The sequence below is a fragment of the Agelaius tricolor genome, unplaced genomic scaffold (genome assembly GCF_023055355.1).
Source record: "Agelaius tricolor isolate 1412-34295 unplaced genomic scaffold, bAgeTri1.0.p SCAF_8, whole genome shotgun sequence".
Classification (NCBI taxonomy): domain Eukaryota; kingdom Metazoa; phylum Chordata; class Aves; order Passeriformes; family Icteridae; genus Agelaius; species Agelaius tricolor.
Window position 1 is genome coordinate 1,266,833 of NW_027269268.1, and position 22,169 is coordinate 1,289,001.

Consider the following 22,169-nt stretch of genomic DNA (forward strand, 5'->3'; position numbering starts at 1 on the left):
CTTCCTTTAACATTCCTTCAGCCATCTGGCTGATTCCAACACTGGCTGGGCACCAACAGCAATCACTGCTCCATTCTGTCTCTGAAACACAGGAACAAGTTGCTTGCTGTGGCAAAGAGGGGACTGAAATAACCACAGTAACAGCTTGTGCCTGAATTTAGAAGGAAGTTGAAACACAACAGGTATTTCTAGACATGAGGTGGATCAGCCTCATCAGGAATTTGGCAACACAATGAACACAGCAACTGCCTCTTCCTGCAAAAGAACTGCAGCATGTTTGTACCTACAGAGACTACTCAAGAAACCAATCCATCATCTCAGCTAACATCACTGTGAAAAACCTTTCAGCCCTGCTTTTCAAGTCAAGAGTTTACCAAGTACAGGAAAACAACAAAACAGAAACCACTGTGCCAGCTATGTCCACCAACCTCAAAAAACTTGAATTGCTTTTAAGAAATGTAATGAACCATTTTCTCTTTCAATTCAAAGCTCCTACAGGAAATGGACCTACACTCACAAAAACCAGATATATTTTTGATTTCAAATATATATCATGCACCACAGTAAACACTGAAAAGTTAAGTGTACCCCAGTAAGCATCCACACTTAAGTACACACATACAGTGGGTACTTGGAGACAACCAGCATCCAGCTGAACAAAAATATACTTCCAACAACAGAATTTCTCTATTAAATCCATGTTTATTGCTTAAGTTTTATCACAGTGGAGATTAAATTATGCTTAATCATCCGGTCAGTGCTTTTGTACCTTCTTTAATGCCAAAAAACCCCCACATTTTAAACCAAGTCATTCATACACTCGAAGTCTTCTCACCATCCCACCATTCATCGCCTCTGTGTGCTCCTGTAGTTGCCACGGGCTGCGAGATTGTAAAAAGGTATAGCTAATAGGCTTATATTTATAATACCATTTTTGTGTTCAAGTATTCAGAGAGCAGCACGAGGAGCTGCCCTGCATATTAGAAACATATCTGCACTGTTATTTATTGCTGTAGGACCGAGGCTCCTGATGGAATGGTGATGAAATTTTGCATCACTGTGTATGAAGATGAGCTCAGCATCCCGTCATCATCCCAACTCCTCCCATGTTAGTGAGCGACACAAGGCAAAACCTCAGGACTTCCCTCTTTTCCCTCTCAGCCACGGGACCTCGAACTACAAATAAATAAAGCATACACTCACAACATGTGTAGTGCAAATTCCAAGTAAACAGAATGACACAGAAATAAAACTCAGAGTTGCCAACTTTGGTTCAGCAGGGCAGCAAGGATCCCGCGCCCAGCATTCCCACCCCGGGAGTGCGGGGTCCCGTGTCGGCGACAATGATTGAAGGAGGCTGCTGGGGGCAGGGGGACACGGGGCCACCTCCACAGCCAGGTGACCAGGCTTCACCCCACACATGCCACCAGCCCCAGGCAGGATGGCCGGACACAGCCCGCAGCACAGAATTCCTATTGGCAACAAGGTGGAACATGGATTGCGTGGCCCAGACTAATAGAAGGTAATGTTTCTGTTTCTCCAGAGACAACTGTTGAAAGAGAACATCTACAACATTGCGATTCAGAAAGAACTTAATGAGAATTAACAGGAAAGACACTCAACTCTGGGGGAGCGCTGTGTGGGGGTCGTTCCCTTTAAACAAACCCCAAGGAGTGCTTCGAGTCTTGCACAGCTCTGGGCCATCACAAAACCTCCTGCACTAAGCACAGAGCTAGATTTTTATAAGTTCTTTTTTTTTTTTTGTTGCTGTTGTTTCACTTATTTTTCTTAATTATGCAAATCTACTTCCCACACAGCCATATTTGGAACTGAAATAAGACTCCCTAATATTTTTGTGGCATAAATTCCGTATGCAGAGAAAGGCGACAACATTTTGTCTCAGTTAAAGTTAGGACACACTGTAGACTTACTCAGGACCCTTTTCTCCAAAGTACTGGTAGCGAGCAGAAGAGTCATGCAGCTTTATCAGTAAAACGAATACATATTTTTGCCATTTTTCTTCAGTGCTCTTTAAGATTATTCTTATTTTTTTTAACATTTGTTTTCTCAGTCCACAACTTGCTATTTCTCGCATAAAGACTGGGGGAAATCACTTGTGTTTTAAACAGCATTCTTACACAACAGGTTGAACCTTCCACAAAGGAAACACAGAACTAGCACTAGAGAGTTCTCTCAGCTAAAAAGATGGAGATATTAAAATAAAAAAAATAAAAGGAGAACACCTATGCAAATAAAAAGAAACCTCTCCTCATTTAGGACACATACACTGAGCTTTTAAAAGCTGAAAATTCATAAATACGGTCATTGTATAGAACTTTAGAGAATTAAGGCTTCTAAAAACTTCAGTGCCAAAATAACCTCTCTGCATATCAGTATTAAGAATAAAATATTTTCCATTTTAGGTTGTGCTTGCCTTTTTTTTTGTTTTTTTTTTTAAGACCTCTCTTAGTTCCGTAGAATTTTGTCACATAATATTACATACTGAAGGGGAGTGTTAGAACTGCTTATTGAGGTTTTAAGTAGTTGTTAGACTAAGTTACAGCGATAAAATTTGATTACTGATCTGATTCATTACTACTTTACATGGGGCTGTTGGCTCATTTCACCTTTTTTTCATGCTTAATGTGGCCGTTCCTTCTATACTTGCCATTGGGGATCCCGTTCTGGTAGTGTCCATTAACAGCGCTATGTTTGTCATTGGACCAGAGATGTTTGCTCTGCTTGCAGATTAACTTTGCCATCCTGGCCAAAACATAGTAAAGTAAGGCAGCACCCACTAGTAGGACCAAGGCAATATCCAGTAAGAAATACTGAAAGAGGGAGATGCTGTAAACAGCAGCACGCAGGTGCTGGGCTCCGTTGTGGCGCAGGATGTAGTTGATCCAGTACACAGTCCGGTTCACTGGGTGGCCAGGCTGGTCCTTGTGGATCTCCGACAGCCGCAGCGCCCGCTGCCGATAGCTGGGGGAGGGAAGCAAACAAGGAAGAAAGGAAAAGCTGTCATCTCATTGTGCAACTGAATCACCAGAGAAACGGACAACAGTGAGAAACCTGGGGTTGATTTTGCAATAAACCATTTCCGCCCAGGTCAGGAGTTTCGCCCAAAACTTTTGGTTTTTCACCCCAGCAGCTGACCCTACCAATTTCTTCCTTTCCTGTCTGCAGCTTATTTACACAGGACTTGCCTTCACACCAAGGATAATTGCACAAGGGGAAGGTGATGCAACTGATGTTATCAAGGTTGCTATCAACATTCCCCCTCTCTGCTGCTTGCTCCTGACAGCCATCTCCTTTCCCAGAAAGACTCAGCTGCCATGAAAGCAAGAAGCGTCAATAGCACCATGCTCCAAAGTTAGGGTTAGCCCAATACAATATACTGCCAGATAACCCCTCACTCATTTTTATCTGGATATGAATGGTATTATGAGCCAGAAAATGAAAATAACACTAAGTATAATTTTTTTAATAATAAAATCACAGAACTTAGAGGCACTCTTCCTGAATATCTCCCCATTTTAGCTAAAACCCAAACCATGTACATGTATCTTGCTCCAGGCAGCACCACAGCCAGACTGCGCGTGTGGAGTAATCAAAACAGACACAAAGGGACCTTAGTCTGCAACACGGAATAAGTTGGGACAGGTTTGTTTCCATAATCTCTGTGCCCTCCACATGGCAACTGCTACAAAGAGCAAGCAAGACAACTGAGTTTTGGTGCTGAGCAATTAGCCCAGCACCCACACAGAAACTTCAGCTGTTGGGTAATCCTGGGAAATGGGACAAACACCCAGACTTGCCTCAACTGCACACATAAATCTTAAAAGGCAGTTTTTTTCCACTGCACAACGGTTTCCTATCCATTCACACACAAGCACAATGGCTCATTCCATACCTGGGGTCATTAATAACTTTTACTAGGGCTTCATAGAGCTCACTCTCAGTCATGGTCTTCCAGTTGAGCAGAATTCCCATCCCTTTGGCCTGCACACGGGTCATAGTGTCGTAATGGTCACCGAAGAGGGGGATGCCCACCACCGGCACCCCGTGGTACATGGTCTCAAAAATGCTGTTCAAGCCTCCGTGACTGAGGAAAGCTTTGATGTTAGAGTGACCTGGAACCACAAGAGGCACCAAGGTTACAAAATGCACTTCTATCTCCTGTTGTTGAAGCACCTGGGTACAACAAATTGATCACCATGTTTCTATAACTGCAACTCTGGCAGGTTAATGTTACTGCAGCTTGTTCTGAAGTTCTACCTTGGTGAAATTCCTCCTCTGCTAAAATTCCTCATGCATTAAATCATTTCCTTACACACTGAGAGAGAGAACAGCCAAAGTAAAGAAAGAAAATTCTCATGTGTATGAGTAGTGTAAAATGATTAATGGAGTAATTCATATGCATTGCCCACTCCTGAGGAGCTGCAGGTAGTGACTCCAGCAGGTCCAGCAGTACACCTGAGCAAGGGGGAGCACACTTGTATGGAAAATAATATTTTTTTAACGGCAGGACAACTGAAGTCACACTCTCCCTCAAGTTTCACATGCCTTACTTGAGCTTAGCAAGACCTGACAATCACAGCAACAGCCTCATGTGATGGGAAAAGCAGCCTGGCTGCCTCGGAGCAACCCTGTAACCAAAACAAATCTACCTGCTCTAGGAGTCATCTACCTACTCACTACCTTCTCCAGCTCACACACACTGATGCTTAATGCACTCATCAGCTCCCGTCAGAGCTGTTTCGGGAACACACAGACATCCAGGTGTCCCAGAAGCAGTCAAATATTCAGTGGCCTCTCAGGTCTGCAAGGGGCTCAGGCACCCTTTGACAGGGAAGACAAAGAAAAATAAAATATCAAGTTTCATTTCCCCTGAGAACCTGAAGCACCTCAGTTCAACAGAAAGGTTATCAGCTTGCATCACATACCCAGGTTCTGGTAGAGCTTTCTTGTCTTTATAAAACAGTATTTACAGACTCCTAAAACTTACTCTGATGCTCAGTTTCATGACTCCTCCTTGAACAGGGCTTGAACTTAGGGAAAACATGCAATTTGTATCAGGGAAAGACAATTAACAGAGTGGTGTTCAATTCTCTCTTCAGATCCTAATTTCATATTCTTGCTCCATGACTGCCATGACAGAAATTATCCTGGCTTTATAATAGCTGCTAATTCAGTAGAGTATTTTTGGAAGAACAAACTGAACTCAAGAGAGAATAAGCAATAAATAATGGAAACAGATACTCACCAAGGAGGTCATTTTGTGGCAACCATTCGATCAGCTTGGTATTGTTGCCTAAATTCCTTGGTTTGTTTCCTGAAAACCTAAACCAGTAACATGAAATGGAAACAGTTATCAAACCCTCCCAAGTAACTACTAAAGGATAGGGTTGTTTTTTTCATTAGAGAGGACTGGAACTGCAACTTCAGAAAGAACCAGCTACTTTCCCAATGAAGCAAAACATACATTGTTGGAACTCTGGTTACTGAGCAAAGAATCCACAACACATCTTTGCAACTGGCCTGTACTTCTGTACCTTGAAAAAAGCCTAAATTATTTATGCTAAGTTATATAAAAGCAATTAATTATGCTAACTAGATAGTTTCTTTATGCCCTAACTAGAAGAGCATAAAAAACTACAAAAATCCCTTGATTTAACATCATGACATTAAGACAACCAAGTAGTACTCACTACTTTTCTGTCCAACACACAGGTCCATGATCTAAGGAGCAAAACCAAACCCCAAAAACTCCAAGTTACAGCTGACTGATCTATAAATACCTAAATTTTAATAGAAGGCTTTAAATGAAATTGTTGGGTTGGCATTAAAAAAAAAGCTGTCCTTATGAAAAATCCTCCAGATTTATTTACTACAAAACATGGATGCTTCCTAAAGAGGCATATTCCAGGGAAAACATAGTAAAAGGAGAGAAGAAAAGCAGTGAGATAAATTGGTATTATTAATTAGAAGCCAAGCAGTGTTGTGGGATTCATAAGAAAACAAAGGCTCTACTCCAAACAAAAACTGATGTTATCTTCACTACCACAGATTCTGTGCCAGAGCCTGAAAGCATTCTATTTTTCCTGTTCATTAGTGGGATTTGATCCTTGAACTACAGACAGCAGCAAGGACATTCCTTAAAATATTGTGGAGAACAGGCCACCAAAACTATTAATACAACTCCAAGAGTGTGGCAGGGTTGTGAGACACCTACATGAAGTGTAAGACACAATATTTGAAAAACAAGAAATAGTTCACATGAACTCCACCAAATCATATCAGAGATGCTTGACACCAAGCAGAGCTGACTAAACATTTTTTGGATTTTTACAGGGAGTTGTGAGCACCACTCAAGACGTTTTTAGAACTAAGAATGCTTCTTACTGACTCTGACTTCTGAAAATTTCTCCTCCTTCAATTTCTCACAGAGAACAAGCAAGTGGGAAAATCAATAATGAAAGGCTGTGTTTACACATAAAAAGAGGAAAAGGGCCCAAAAGAGTGAGAGAAAAGGGAAAGAAGAAAGAAAATGGAGGCTTTTCATCATCAGAATTCATTCTTGAGCCCTGGGGTAGTTCCTTCATCAAAAATAGGGACAGTAGGTCCTAAACGTTATAACCTTAGCTTGTTTTCACTGTCCCTAATCCTTCCAAGGACATAAACTCAGCCTAGGAGTGTAACCACGCCTTATTCTGCCACAACAGTAACTGCTTCTCCTTGTTACCAGGATATTGCAGTATTTTCATGTTGAGTGTTTTTCAGGAGTGCCACATCGTCTGTGCCACCCAGGCAGCCTCAACTCCAGTGGCAAACAAGCACTCTCCAAACCACCCCAAGTTGCTCCAACAGTGCCTTTACCTCCAGATGACCCTCTGGGGCAGCCTTGCCAGGGCATGTGCCAACTTATTGGCGATGTCTTCTGACAGGTACTTGACTCCAGCACCAAAGGAGACGAGGACAAAGCCGTTCTCGTGAGCGCCGCTCACCCACGCCTGCAGATCCTGTGGGAAACAAAGTTCACACTGAGCACTGCAGGCAAAGCACATGAACGGTAAGGAAACGTGGCTGTGAATGAGCAGTTGGTGGTGCATTTGATGCTTGAGAAGCCAAGGTTCACAAATCTCAAACATCCTAGAAGTCACTGGGAACAATGGCTCAAGATTCAGAATCCAGAGCAGAGGTGACAAAAAGCAAAACTCTTCCGTGTTTGTTTTAGCCGCACTATTAACCACCAACGGCTTCAGACAATTTGTCCCTCCTTAAATGAGCAGTTGACACACATGCACAAGTTACCAGGCTGCATTTTAACTCAGCAAGGCATAAATAGATCCATCTCATAGTATCAGCTTGGAAGCCCTGCACAGGAGAAGTGTGAATGAAGCCTGGGACTCAGCTGTGTCATTTGCAGCCTTTAGCAATGGGAGAGTGCTTCAAAAGCCTCGTTTTGCTTTCATTTATATAAAAAGAATAAATACAACTTGAAAGAAGCCAGAGCTTCTAAAAACACTGTCAGTTCCTACTGCACAAGGAGTAAAGAAAATATACCTTTTACTTTTTAAAGCATGAATTTAAATTCTGGGTTTTTCCTAACACACATCAGTCGGAAGAAGAATATCTCAGGATATGGTTTAATTCTGGTCTCATCAAGTTTAAGCACAAGCCTGCTCAACACCAGTGCAGCAATAGGAAATGTGCAAAGAGAAAGTGAAGAGCCCTGCTCACAATGTGCCTCTTGTCCTGGTAATAAATAGGAGGGCAGACAGTAATGGAGTAACGCCGAGCTGTCGTATCCCAGCACAAAATCCAGCACGCTGCACCGGGGGCTGTGTACTGCTCTCTGCTGTAAAGCAAAATAATTTCCATTTTCTTTAAATCCACTGCTTGTCCTTCTCCAATGCACTCTTTTCCTTTTTTTTTGTTCATGTGGAGAGAGAGGGAGAAGGCAAAGGAGGGGAAGTGGCTCTGACCTGCCTCAAAGCTGAATCATTTATTAGGGCCTGAACTTCTGACACCAAAGTTTCCAAGTGGTTTTGTGATTTATTTAAAGCTCGTCCTTGAATCTTACTTCAGGACCTAAGGCACACTGCAAATGTCATTATATTAGTCACTGTAGTGCTTCAGCTAGTTACATCTTCAAGTCTTTCCCATCAGCTGTTTAAAGCTAAAGAGAAAATAACTTTTTGTGGGCTCTAGGACAAACCATCCTGAAAAGCTCAATATTCACAGGTCCTGGTCTTCACAGGGCACTCACCCAGCCAAAGCCAGAGGTGAATGGGACAAAGGACCTGATGTCAAAAAGCTCCAAGTGCTTCCTGCTTTCTTCACTTTAGCCTTTATGGGTTTGACCTTTGGCAATGCCAGGTCCCTCAGAGCAGAGGGAAAGTCTAAATTAACTGGACATAGACTACTTACACAGGGCCTGATAGGATGAACCCAGAAATGCCAGGTGCCTGGAAACTGGTGTGGAATGGGTGAGGAAACAGGAAAAATAACAAGTGTCACTTGTGCTTTTATAGCGGAAAACCCATGGAGCAGTCTACTAAGCTCCAATTTGATCCCTGGAAAGTGATGGAAAAGAATCCTAGACCATCCTGGCATCAGAAGGTCCTACCTGTGACTACCTCTCCTTGGCCAGACACTTGATTTCTGCTGCTGGAAAGGAGCCTGTTCTAGCTGAGAATGGGCTCCCAATGCCACTGCTCCTCTGTGCTTTATGAGAAATTCTGGGAGAATTCACAGACCCCATGTATTCACACAGTAACAATTACACTTCATTATAGAAACATAGAGGAAGTATTTCCCTGTAATGGAATTTCTAAAATAGCATTCAAAAAAACCCCGTATACAATACAAATAGCTGCTAAGTACTTATAATTTTATGTACAAGAAGAATAATTTTTAAAAAAGGAATTTTGTCACCTACAGACTTTTGCATTTTGCTGTGCAACAGGAAAGCAACCCTGTGTTATGGTGGTTTCATAGCCAAGCCTCTGTAATCCTTCCCTTTGAAGGTAATCCCACTGCTTCAGTGGAACATCACATGGACAAAGGTGAATTTAAAATCTTGACAAGCTTGGTCTTGGCAAGACAAGATCCTACCATCAGGCCGAAAGCATGGGATTTGTTTGTCATATAAAATGTGATTACATTAAAAAAAAAAAAAGCTGGAATACTGAGAAAAAAAATAGTTTTTATCAACAGAACCTTAATATCCAGACCAGAGCTGGATGATGCCTGGCCAAAGCTGAAGCAGAGGAACCTAATGGAGTATCCTTTAGAATGGTAAGTTAGAAAGAACGCAATTTATTCCTCAGGGTCAAAACTGCCCAGTGCCAACCTCAGGACGACCCAGAGAGTTTGATCTCAGCTTGGTGTGTTTTGACATCATCTGGAAAGTTCTTTCCTACCCCAGATTTTATCTGTGTTTTACATGATGCTGTTAGCAAGAGGAATTGTTTACCTGCCCTCTGACCAGCAGCCCCTTCCCAATCTGCTTCCCCAGAGGGGTGCTGGACATCATTGCTGCAGAACATCAGCTACAGACTTGTTGGGATGAAGGTTTTTCCTGCAAACATCTGTATCATTCCTAGCATAACACAGCCCTGATTCAAGGGGATCACTACAAATGTAGGGAGCTGGGTAAAAAGTAGGCTATGGAAAAGAGGGAACTTACACTGCATCCTCTTAGAGCTCCCCAAGTCTGTGACCTGGATGATTATTATTCCATTATTCCCAGGTCCTTAAACTTACTGTAATTATCTCTGTGACAGCTTTTTAGCATGGAATTTCTACACAGAGGAGCAAGTGAAACTGAATCCAAGCGAGTGGCATTGCCAGGCCTCTGGTTTTAAGACACATCTGAGTGTCCTGGTACAATCAGCCAGGCCATGGCACAAAGCCTCAGTATTTTCTTGTATTTTGCCTGCTCTTTGTGCAGTATACAAGGTGTAGCTGAGATACCCACAGCAGATAAAGAGCAGGCTGTGCTCTTGGCACATCTCTGAAAGGGATTGAATACTTCAGCAGCACTGTGACTGTGGCTGTCAATGTCACTTCATTCTTGCATGTACACTCGTAATGATCACCAAAGAGAAGCTGGGAGCAAGGCTCACAGAACCTGAGCACTGGAAAAAGCACACACTGATGCCACAGAACAGTTTTTTCTGCCTACAATTTCAGCAGGCCTCAGTCACCTTCCTACCTTTCCACTCTCCGGGGCCATATTAGCCCTAACATCCCCCACAGCAGCCTCGATGAACCCACCAAAAAAGCCCTCAGAGACACCCAAGTTCATCCCCATGAATTCACCCCTTTCTTCGTCTTAAATCCACTTACACTTTTGACCTCCAGCACATTCTGCCCGGCGATCTAATTACTCTCTGTATGAAAAGGCACTGAGTCAGGATGAGTCATTAGAGCCACCCTCATTAAAATCAGCATTCCCTGGTTGGGCAGCACTTCACAGCTCCTGCCTTGCAGCACACACGCCTCCTGCCCACTTTAAAGGATTTCCAGGTTTCCAATAAACTCAGGATGGTTTTCTTTTAACACAAGGAAAGGAAATTACCATTTTGGAGAAAAAAGTCGGGGGAGGGAGTTTGTTACATGATGAGCTGCTTTGAGCCTTCCTCAAACTCTGATTCAAACTTCAACTGAGCACAGAAGTGCGAAGTTAATGCAAACTTAAGATATAAATCATCAGGACATGCACTTCTTTAAATGGCTCTTCCTTTCAGTGACTGGAAGAGAACACCTAACCCTCTCCCTCACACAGAAATAAGTAATTTTCAGGTTTTCTTAAAACTGAAAATTACAAGGGTTGAGGCAAGGGTTTTTTCCTTCTAAGTCCTAGCACAGCCAAGAGACAACATTGCCTTGCTGAGGCTACACTGCCAACTTGACAAACCCAGCAGTGACTTAGAAACAGGGATCAGGCTCTTCCCTTCCAAACCAGCAATCAACCTGAAGGAATTATAACCCCCAAACCTGGATGAACTTGACACAAAACTGCCAATAGAAATGTATAATGAACAATCAGAACAGACATTCCCAGAGCTTGTGTACATCATGTCCATTGAAAGTGTAGGCCTGGCAAGCCTAATACAGCACATTCACATTCTGAATTGAACTGTAAACTAAGTTTTCCAGCTCTATTTTGCTTTTCATGCAGTTACAGCTTTATACACATTCATAATAAAGGACCACCTAATACACATATTATAACCAATTCAAATTTTCACTTAAACAGTTTAAAAAAATAATAAATAATGCAAATATCACCCGATACCTATATTAATTACAATTTTCTCCAAAGTTATTTTAAAAAGAAATAAAAACTGCATACTAAAGCATAAAAAACTCAAAGGGCCTCTACTCAAAACACTGTGCCCAGCCCTGCCAGGTCTCTGCTTGTTTCCATCAAGTTCTGTGCAAATCCATGTCCTTTGGGAGAAATAGTACAGGACTCTGTGCTTGAATAGGGACAAGAAGCACTTATTGATCCATGCTGTACTATAGGAGCGAGGGGGGAGGAATAAAGACATAAAATCCATCTTTTGACCAGTGTGAGACAGGAATACTATTGTGCCAGCCCCACTGTGTGGGCTTTGTTCTGCCTGGTTGTCTAATTAGCCATTCTCTGCAGGCCCCGGTGCTGAACACACAGCTGTGAGCAGGGAGCGAGGGCCCAGCTGGCAGTAACCAGTGGTGCCTAATACTGAGCTTTGTTTCAAATAAACAAAGTGCACAAATACAAACATAACTGGGTGTAATATCCGAAGCTTCCCCTGTTCAGCTGCTCCATTCAAATGTGCAATAGCACAAACGCCTGTTCTTTGGATATGGTTGCAAACCACCCTTTCCCCAAGGCAGAGCACAGGCATCCTATGCAACTTCTACAAAATGCTGCTAAGAGCAGAGAAAACCAGATCTATTTTAAATTAAGAAGCCACATTAAGCCATCTTTAGAAAAGAGGTACTCACTGATAAATTAACAGAAAGGTATAAAGATTTTTTTTTTGAGTGCCTAAATTTTTCTGCTGTCCTCTGAATAGTATTTCTCTCATGTGACATAGTTCAATCCTGTATTAATACATTTTTATTTCAGATTTTACTAACACAATGTATCAGAACAGGTGGTCTAAGGTCATACAGGTGCACTTATACAACCTTTACTATCACAAAACAAACAAAATAGTATCGTATAACCTGAAAGTTATAAAACCCCATAATTCCACAGGAAACTCAGAGAAACTATCACTCCAGGCAAAGTAAGCTGTTTGTATTTACTTGCCATGAATTTTAAGTCAGTCTAGAACCAAAAATAGGAGTTTTTATTTGCTTGGAGCAGCAAAGGACGCAGAAGAGGCCAGTGCACACAGAGGGCACGAGGCAGAGGATGGAGTCAGCCTCCCTGACTCCGCACATCCAGCTGCTTCTGCTGGCTCCGCATTGCCCAGCGCCTCGCTCAGACTCCCAAGGTGATTTTCCACTGCTTGAACTCCTGCCTTGTAAAAACTAGGGGCCACTAGGCAAAAGCCATTCTCTCATTTTATCAGGACTTGCTCCTTTCCGTATCACCCATCTTAATTAAGTTCTTAGTTCAATTAAGGGCAGACACGCAGTTCCCAATGAGGATGGGACCCTCCCGAGCCCCCATGTCCCTCTCCATTAATGACAAGTTAATTCTTCTCTCCCCTAGGCTTTATTAATGAACTCTACCATATACAACAATTGCATGCAGTTAATATTCACACCATTTTTCCATATTTTGTAATTCATACTGGCACAGAGTGAGCTAACACCAAAAACAATACATTGCGCCCATTGAAGAAGCGTACCCAGACTGTGGCATTAGACTAAATCCCTGCTTTCTTGCCAGCTAAGAAGAAAGACTTAATCTGGTTTTTTGCTACCTGTTGGGAAACAAACTCTTAAAATCTGAACTGTTTCCTAACAGAAACCCAAACATTGAGAAGTACAGTCACCACATACTAATCTGACATTGCTGTTAGCATTTCCAGTATTATACACAGATTGAACCCTGCTGAAAAACAGACATTTTCCTGCCATATTTTTCAACTAATTATTTGCTGGTTTTATATATACACCACTGTGTATCTGCCTTCTCCACAACATATGAGGTATAAAATTAAGTTTAAAAAAAAGTCTTTAAAATCCTACAAAGCTTTCCAGTGCCTAGAATGTTGTATTTTCTGATCCCAGACCTTAACTGCCTTTTCCCATTTAGCATCCAAGAGGGACAGCAAGTTTAAGTCCATTTAACTTTAAAGAGGAATGTAATTCTCACTCCAAACCAGAGTGAGGAAATGCAGTCCCTCAAGCCTTGACTGCTTCACCTGAGCCCCCTCCAGAGCTGCAGGCATATCCAGTGAAGCTCTGGGAACAGGCTCTACCCAAAGCTAGAGGTCAACCAGGAAAGTGCCATGCAAGGACTTCCCTGGTGCAAAAATCCATTACTCACCAGAGCTCTGGCAAGCACCCTGGGAAAGCAACCTTGCCTTTCAAATGAATGGGAGGAGTGGAAAACAAGGAGCTTGCCCTTCAGGAGAGGTTATTAAAATCACTGCAAAGGGATCCTCACACCCAGGGTTCCAATTGAAAACCTTGCTGGCATTACCCCACAAGCAGCATTCTGTTAAAAACACCCCCAAAACCACTTTCCTAAGCAGGAATGGAAAACTTGATTATCAAATGGAAATGCAAACCAAGGTCTTACCAACCCTCTGAGCTGCTCCATACAGAGGAAAAAACTCTACAGGCATTAAGAAAAAAACAGTACCAAGTATGGAGACTGTTTTTACTTATTCTGCCTACAGAACAAAGTCAAACGAAATTGGTGAAAATACAGTTAAAAAGAAAATTGACAAGAAGCTAAATTATAAATACAGACCTCTGGACTACAGCTACTGACATACACCCCCACCCATAAATCCACATGATAATCTCATTTAACTGAGAAATTTTGTCTGTCATTGTTCTAGTATGACACCTGTGCTCTGTGGATGGTAGGACATAGGAACTCTAAACTGGAGCTTTAAATCCTTTAATCTAACAACTGCAATTTCTTATTCATTTTCCTCTTCAGATAAAACAGGTTTTCGTTCTTCCTGGGGTTTACCTCCTCCCTTCTCTTTTTTTTAACAGCTTTATAAATACACGTAAAGTGCATATATATATAAATATGCATACATATATATATGTACACAATACCCATATATATTTATATTAAAAAAGCCATCACTCACCACAATTTCTTTGAAAATGCTAAGGTCAGCTGGCTTCTGAGCCTGTGTAAAACCCACACCTTCCAACCAGACTCCCCTTGGTCAGGGTAAGCAGCAGAACACACTGCCTGCAGAATTCCCCTTGGGAAGGCTCAGGAAGATGTCTCCTCACAAAGCTGGAGACACCTCATCCCCCAAAGCAAGGTGTTAGCCATAAACAAATTATCCACTTCACCTTTAAGCAACTAGGACATCTGAAAAGCTGTCTTGATTAATGATTTTTTTTCGAGTCAATAATATTAATAATTAGGTTTGCTACTTGTAAATGTCAAGCTTTGAGCACATCCCAACTTCCCAAATTATAGCAATATGGTACCCAAACTCAAGGATATTACAAATACCCCAGGAAAAAGAACACCCTTTAAAATAAATTCCTACCTTCTGTTTTATGTTATAAATGGGAGAAATATGGGAAAAACACTGGCTTGTTATTTGTCCTCAACGGAGGTCATTCCTCAAAATTTTCCAAGAGACACTCACTTAAACCACTGCACGTTCCCAAACTGAATAAATCTTGTTAGTTTGTGTGTTGCAATATGAACATGATAAACTAGAATATTTAAAACCACAAAGCCTATTTACAGTAGTAGCTTAATAAAGTGTTGGGTTGCTAGGGGCTTTTTTTTTTTGTATGAATGAAAAAAAAACAGTCACTTCTCTTGGTTTTAGCTTTCAGCTTTCATCATCTGACCTATCCAACATCTAAGGTCTGCAACTTCTATTTTCCATTCCCAATACAAACAACTGCTTGAACTCAACAAATAACCAGCCTGGACTGTAATCCATGAAGCAAGTAAACTCACTTTTTGATGGACAGCACAGGCTCACTGCAGGTTTGGTCAGCTCATGGGATGCCAGCTTTATGCCTGGCACATGCACCTGGAGAACCTGCCTTCCTCACAAATTTAACTGGAGACACAACCAAGCTCCAAAATCAGCCTTGTGTGCTTTTCCCAGTGTCTTGCACTAAACAGCTACTGAGTCAACATTTCTTCCCAAATTTAAAACGCAGCAGTACAGCAGACCAGACATGGTTCACCAACCCAGTTCTGCTGGAGCAGCTGAGACTGGACACTACAGTTTTAGGACAGTGGGTACAACTCTTTCTTGTGGATCAAAACATCAAATTCTGGGGGGAAGAAGCTTTATCTAAAACAAATTTCAGAGCTAAAAGACATGATCATACAGTTCAGCACAGAATTCACACAGTGCTGCATCATCTCCACTATCCTTAAAAGACTTTTTGCCTCCCCAGCTGACAACCACAGGCATTTCCAAACAGCTCTGGAAATGCTTTACATCATCAGGAACTTACTGTCCAAACGGGTCTGTAAGAACCATTCCCCAGACTTTAAAAATAATACTAAAGTGATGGTACTATGCCATGCACAACAATCCACTGCTACAGTCTGCAAAGGCTTATAGATGTGTCCTTGGATCTGAATGAAGGAGAAAAACCACGTTTAAGGAATAAAACATCTCTTGATTCTCCCACCCCTTGTTCAAGATACACATCAGTATCAGCTAACACACCGAGTAAACATACAAGTGTCAGCAAGGCTCAGAGAGGGAAAAAAACCAAGAAAACAAACAAAAAAATACCAAAATACTTTTTAGTGAAGATATTTCAAAGGCACCAATTTGCTGCATAGACTTTGATCTCTATAATAACGAGCTCAGATAAGAGATGTCCATGGAGGAGTGAGGAAGTTCCTGTAATTATCTGTTGACAGCTGCAACTGTAAGGACAAGTTATTACTCCAAAATGAGAGCACCCTCCTCTGCAGCATAAATTCAGTTTCCTCATGGATTGAGTACTTCCCAAGGCAGCTGCTTGGAGCACCCCTCAGCTTCCTGCCCTGATTCAGGGACTTATCAGGCTGATTAATGCCTGGTATGCACCAACCTGGTCACAAGGCAGAAATGCCAGAGAAGAGGCTTCCCAAAAGAGTGTCCCTTTAAAAAGCCAGCTTCATTCAGGTCCCTCTGGAGAAGTGTAGTGAGGAAGAGGCAGAGGAGCCTGTGATTTTCCTAATGGCCCATGACAGTTATCTGCAAAATGCTGCCAGGGACACCATACCCTCAATAGTTTAAGGCACTGAGGACCTTAAGAACTTGATAGCCAGTCTCTTTCTAGCTTTTCATCCTTTGAGGCTAGTTCTGTTCACACTGTCCTCTAAATAATTCAGCATATGGTTTGATTAGATATGTACACAAATCCTGGACTCTGCACCCACCACCCATAAGCAAAATAAAATTTCACAAGCACGTGGGATAAGTCACCTTAACCATCTCCTCGTCTTTTACTGAGCAGCACAGCACATTTCATGCAAGAAGCACCATCCAAACCCAGTTTAACCAGCGAAAACGTCACACTGGCTCTCACAGATAACAACCACAATCGCCTATGCAGAGCTTGGCAAAACCACCATCAGCCCTCCCAGCACGGCAGAGCCGAGTGACAGGGTGTGCTCACTTCATCCCCCCGCAGCAGGGATCCCAAGGGGCGATGTGCCATGCTCAGGCACTTCAGCCACTGCCTGCCCGGGTGGGGCTGCCCCTGCCCTGCCAAGGAGGGAGCCCAAGGCGCCGCAGGGAGCCGGGCAGAGCGGTGACCTCCAAAGGAGCCGCTGCTCTCGCCGCTGGCTCCCCCTCCTTGGCACGCCGAGCACTGCGACTTGCCGAGGGACACTGCGCCAAGCGCAGCGCGACACCGGGGCACTCACTGGCCGGGAGGGAGAGAAGCGAGCAGGATCGGAGCCTTCCCGAGGCATCCGGGCAAGCTGCAACCCAAAGGCACGCTCGCAGTTTGTGTGCCACAGCCGGAGGCTGCAGCGTAATTGCTACAGAGCTCAGCAGCAACTAGAAATCGTACTTGACACACGCTAACTGTAGGAGCAGCAGGGACGATGTGCCCCAGGATCGAAATATTAATGCAGATGGGACAGCAAAGCTGGGTCAGGTTATGTATTTTTATATATACACACACATACATGTAAAAAATACAGTATTAACACAGATGACCAGCAAAGTTGGATCAGGTTTGTTTCCCCTCACACTGTTACACAACATGAATATTGAGTGCCCACTGCTACATGCTACCTTTAAATCTGTGTTTTTCCAACTTTTCTTTCAAGAAGCTCAGGGAACATGTGCAGAATCTGAGCAGCCACAAAACAGAGCTACCCCATCCCCTGGAATGAAAGAATGGCTGCCATGTAACACCTTAAAAGATCTTGACCTTCATCTCCTCATTGACTGCTTGTTAGTTCCTGCCTCTTATTTTAAAGATGCTGGTTATAAGCAGAAAGCTAGAAGTTTTAACTAACATTAAAATAGGCATTCCATTATGATTAAACATCTACTTGGTTATTTTTGGTGAGGGAGGAAAGAAAGGAAAACACTGTTGACAACACAGGGGTGCCACTACTGAGGTGCCCAGGTAGTCTGAGCAGGTATTTTGGACTTGAAAGAAGACCCCTGATTTCTTCCCCAATACTTCTCTAGCAGACAAAGTTAGGCTACTTACATGCAGTTTTGGTGAATTCAAGACACCTGAAAGACTTCTAATAACAGCTTTAGTGGGCACATTTTAGCTGCTGTGTCCTGCTACAAGCTCCCCTTTTCTAATCATCATCCATGGACAAGAAAATGACTTGAGAGAGCTGCTGAAGCATCACCAATTCCAGCCCAGCATAGAAACATGAACTCTGCTTCTGGCTCACCTTAATGCACCAAACTAGAAGCTGCAGAAAATAAATTAGCCAAGGCTGCTGCCTCGGAGATGCAGCAAGAGCAGAGAGCAGCCGCAGCACACGCGCTACCCGCACTCGCAGCTCTCATCTGCCAGGACAGAGGGACACTTAGGAATTGCATCCAATTGCTCAGCAAACACAAACTGATTGCCCAGTAATTTACCTACAATACACACCACAGGGGGATGTGTAACAGTTTCGGCATGAACAAATGACAGGATAAAAAAGGAATATGCTCACTTTGTCCCTCTCTTGCTTTCAATGAAAACTCATGCTTCAAACACTAAGAGAGAATTGCCTGATAAAATTGAAAAAGTAAATAATGTCTCAGCTCACTAATAATTATAGGCAGTTTCTTTCCCCCTCTGTAACAAATATTTCCCACCATTTACTTGAAACAGACACTACAGGTCTTTTTCAAGGTCACTATCCTGTTACACTGAACATCAAAAGACAAAACAGACAGTGTTAACCTCATTGCCCAAATCGATTATGCAAATACCCTTTTTCTCTTACAGGAAAAGAAATATCAGTCTGGAAAACAAAAGAAAAACAATCCAGCCAGCAAAGTTTTCCTGGAGGGAAAATAGGGATGAACTTTTAGACAGCACAAGGGTACCTTCAGTCTGCTTTCTCAGGATACCTGACCCTTCCTTAACACAAACACACTGCAGCACATGTGTAAACAGCCACTTAGAAGCAGCACTGCTATGGTCATCTCTGATGACACTCTGGAGAACAGACAATAGCACCTTTCATACAATAACCAAAGGCTGAAACAGCCATTTTAAGAAGCAAATTGTTGAACACTGCAGGTTTACCCAGTCCTTTGTATCATCCAGCCGAAAGCATCCATTAAAAATCCCCTCCAATTCAAGATCTATTTGTTTATGTACACATAAACCAAAGTGCAAATGACATTGTTTTCTGTGAGATTGTTCTGCCTGTCACTCACCACTGTATTGCTCAACAGAGGCATTCTTAGGTATAACATATCACAGATCATTGAACTAATCAGACTTAATAATTAATCTGTGCAGCCAGGATTTCTGGAGCCAGTCCAGTCACTATCACTGTTTCAGTCTGAAGTTCTGAGCCTGATGTTGTGCAGGTGCACAGTAAAAATTCATATCTGAGTGCAGCCTTAGTGCTATTTTGGCCAACTCTTAGCTCCATTTCTCACTCAGTACAGTCTTTCCAGGCTCATGTATTCCTAGTCTTAGAGTCATTATCAAACCTAAGGGGGATACAAAAACAAATACCATAAAAACACCCATACCATGAAGTTACCTAGCATAAACTATCAGCAGGCTTCTTTAAGCAAAAAACAGTATTCAAACATTCTCCCTCAGGTTCATTTTAAACCATGTCTGGTTAAAAGCTACTGATGTGATTTCCAAGGCAGAGTGCACTGTTTCTCACCTCTAGTGCAGCATTAAACACCTCACTCAAAAGCAAAATACTTCCTGCATCCAAAAATTATTCATTTTGTTGAATTTGCAACCAACAGTTCCCCTCATCACCACATGAAGTGACTTCCCCAGAATATTTCACCAAGCAGCAAGAACAGGTCCCACCTGAAAAATCACTGACATGAAGTCAAGCAGAAAGCACAGGAATTACTGTAAAACTCAGCAAACCTTACTTCTGGCAGAGGGCTGGCCGGCTTCGTTAGGATTCCTCCCACATAAACAACGTTGGGTAGCGTAGGTCTCGGAAACTCCAGTGCTACATCAGTACAAAGCATCCACAGGCTGGATCCATGGACCAAGTCATACATGGACCGCTCTGGAAGAACCTTGTGTTTCTGCATTATCCTTTCATATTTTGGCAGAACCAAAAAACTGACTCCAAATCTTGAAATAAGATAAACAACAGTATTTTTAATCCTCTCGAATAGGTTCATGTGATCTGTGAGCAGCGAGTTAAATTCTGGAACGTAGGACAGGGGAGCTGGAGCGCCCACTTCTGCTGGATACCAGAGGCCTGTGGAAAACACGGCGTACTTAACCCCCAAAAGATGGGCTATAACAAATCCACACATCTCATTGGGATCTACCAGGAGCAGGTCAAAGTTCTCCTGTTTGAGGGCACGCATGAGGTTGCGGTTGCCGACGATCATGTCACAGTTCTTGGAGTAGTGATCCAGGATATCAAAGAGTTCGAGGGCGGTCAGCCTCCCCGAGAAGATACTCCTCATCTTGGACTGGAGGAAATCATCTGAGGTGCTGCTGTTAAAGATCCCTGGGTAGCGCTGCAGTCTGTAGTGATTAGATGGAGGAATCTCTCTGCCCTCAGAGAGGAGAAACACTGTCTGGTGACCTTGGTCATGCAAGGCTGAGGCCAGAGTCTTGAAAATATAAAGATGGCTTTCAAACATAATTGGCGGCACAACAACGATTTTGGCAGCCCTCGCTATCCCAACAGCACTCCACAGGAGAATGAAGGCTGGAGCGTACGGCTTCATAGCTGCAAGGAGAAATAAGAGCATTACATCACAGACAACAGGACTGCACTTTGCTGCTTAAGTTTGCATGGTTACAAGTCCTTCTCTGATAGTTACCCACAGGCTTCAAGATGTCCTCCTTCAAGCTGCGACTTTACTCTGATTTTAGCATAACATTATCTGGGGTTTTGTTTTCACATAAGCTAACAGGTCTAAAAGGACATGCAAATTCCTGCCATGTTTTCCTTTAGTATCAATGATGATCAGATACATAGGAGTGGAAAGCAAAAAATCAGGCAGGAAGATGCTACCACTTTGAGTAAGAACCAACTCTGAGCCTCCAAAAATGACATTCTGCTTACAAGAACAAGTGTAATAACAGGAGTTAGTACCGCACACGTGAACGTGGCAACTTCCACTGAAGTACTTGATTCTCAACCTACTTCAATCAGCACTTAAATACCCACTTGAACACCAGCTGAAAAACCCCACTGCCATCCTGAGAGCACTGCTCCTGACAGCAGCACACTGCTGGGGAAAGGGAAAATACTTTTCACACATGGCTGGGTGATTTAAAATGCTGTACGCAGCAGAGAAAAGCAAAGTGCCTCAGAAGCACAAAAAGGACATGTCAGAAAATCCTCAGTCACCATCACCCTCCTAGGACAGAGAAATGAGTACAAGCCAAACCAAACAATCTGCTCTTGTCTCAGGCCAAACCAATCCAGGTGGAAGCCCGAGTCTGTTGCAGTGTCCTTTCTAAATAAAAACAACAGATAATACTGCTACTCAGTCCTTATCTCCTTATGGTATAGCCATATAACCCTCCTACAACCCTCCTCCCTCCTGATACTGCTCAGGACTTTCTCTTAGTTAATGTTACATGGGTTACTAGCTAACAAATAGATCATTTCATATAGCTATTTATAAATTACTATATTCCTATATGCTTATTATGTAAAAATTTTAAGGGTTTTTTGAGTTATATTACTCTGTAGTGAGTTTTCTGAAGGATGTCCCTTTCAGATAGCTGTAGGCAGCAGATCTCACCTGAGCTTCTTTTTCCCTCAGCTCCCTCAGTTACTTCTCACAAGAATTATTCTACAGATCCTTCACCAGCTTCACTGCCCTTGTCAGGATGTGCTCCAGCACCTCCACATGGTTCATGAGGCAAGAGGCCCAGAACTGGACACAGCACTCCAGGTGTGGTCTCAAAGGGCCAGTCACAGATGGAGAATCACTGCCCTGGCCCATGCTCACTTATCCTGAACAGGACCCTGCTGGAGGGTAATGCTCCTTAGCTAAGAAAGGTGTTAGGAAAAGGAAGTAAACATGGTTCACCAATGAAATATCCAAGAAAAATGATTAATCAAACTCAGAAAAACCCCAATATTGATTCCATGTCCCCATGCTAGAAGCGTTCCCACGGTATTGAGTTACTGCTCCTGTCAACAAGAGCGATATTACAAAACCATGAATTGGAGGCGCAGGACTGGCAAACTCAGTTATGTTTTATCAGCAGCAGAAATCAAAGGTTCCAGGAGCCTGAGGGCTCCTGAGGATCCAACATGATGCCACAGGCCAGCTCCACTTCCATCTCCTGATCCAAGGCCTAGAGCACAGCACAGAAGAGACAATCCT

At 42.8% G+C, this 22,169-nt stretch overlaps 1 protein-coding gene across 3 annotated transcripts in view; it reads right to left on the reverse strand.

Moving 5' to 3' along the window:
* Positions 1-682: 682 nt before the first annotated feature.
* UGT8 (UDP glycosyltransferase 8) overlaps positions 683-22,169 on the reverse strand; it is a 34,990-nt gene continuing 13,503 nt past the window's right edge. For all 3 annotated transcript variants that reach the window (XM_071431176.1, XM_071431178.1, XM_071431179.1), the window contains exons 2-6: positions 19,728-20,551; positions 6,880-7,022; positions 5,267-5,343; positions 3,914-4,133; positions 683-2,982 (exon numbers count right to left, since the gene is read on the reverse strand). In XM_071431176.1, the coding sequence (XP_071287277.1) occupies positions 2,619-2,982; positions 3,914-4,133; positions 5,267-5,343; positions 6,880-7,022; positions 19,728-20,551 (1,628 nt within the window). In that variant the 3' untranslated portion in view covers positions 683-2,618. The remainder of the gene's footprint in view (positions 2,983-3,913; positions 4,134-5,266; positions 5,344-6,879; positions 7,023-19,727; positions 20,552-22,169) is intronic.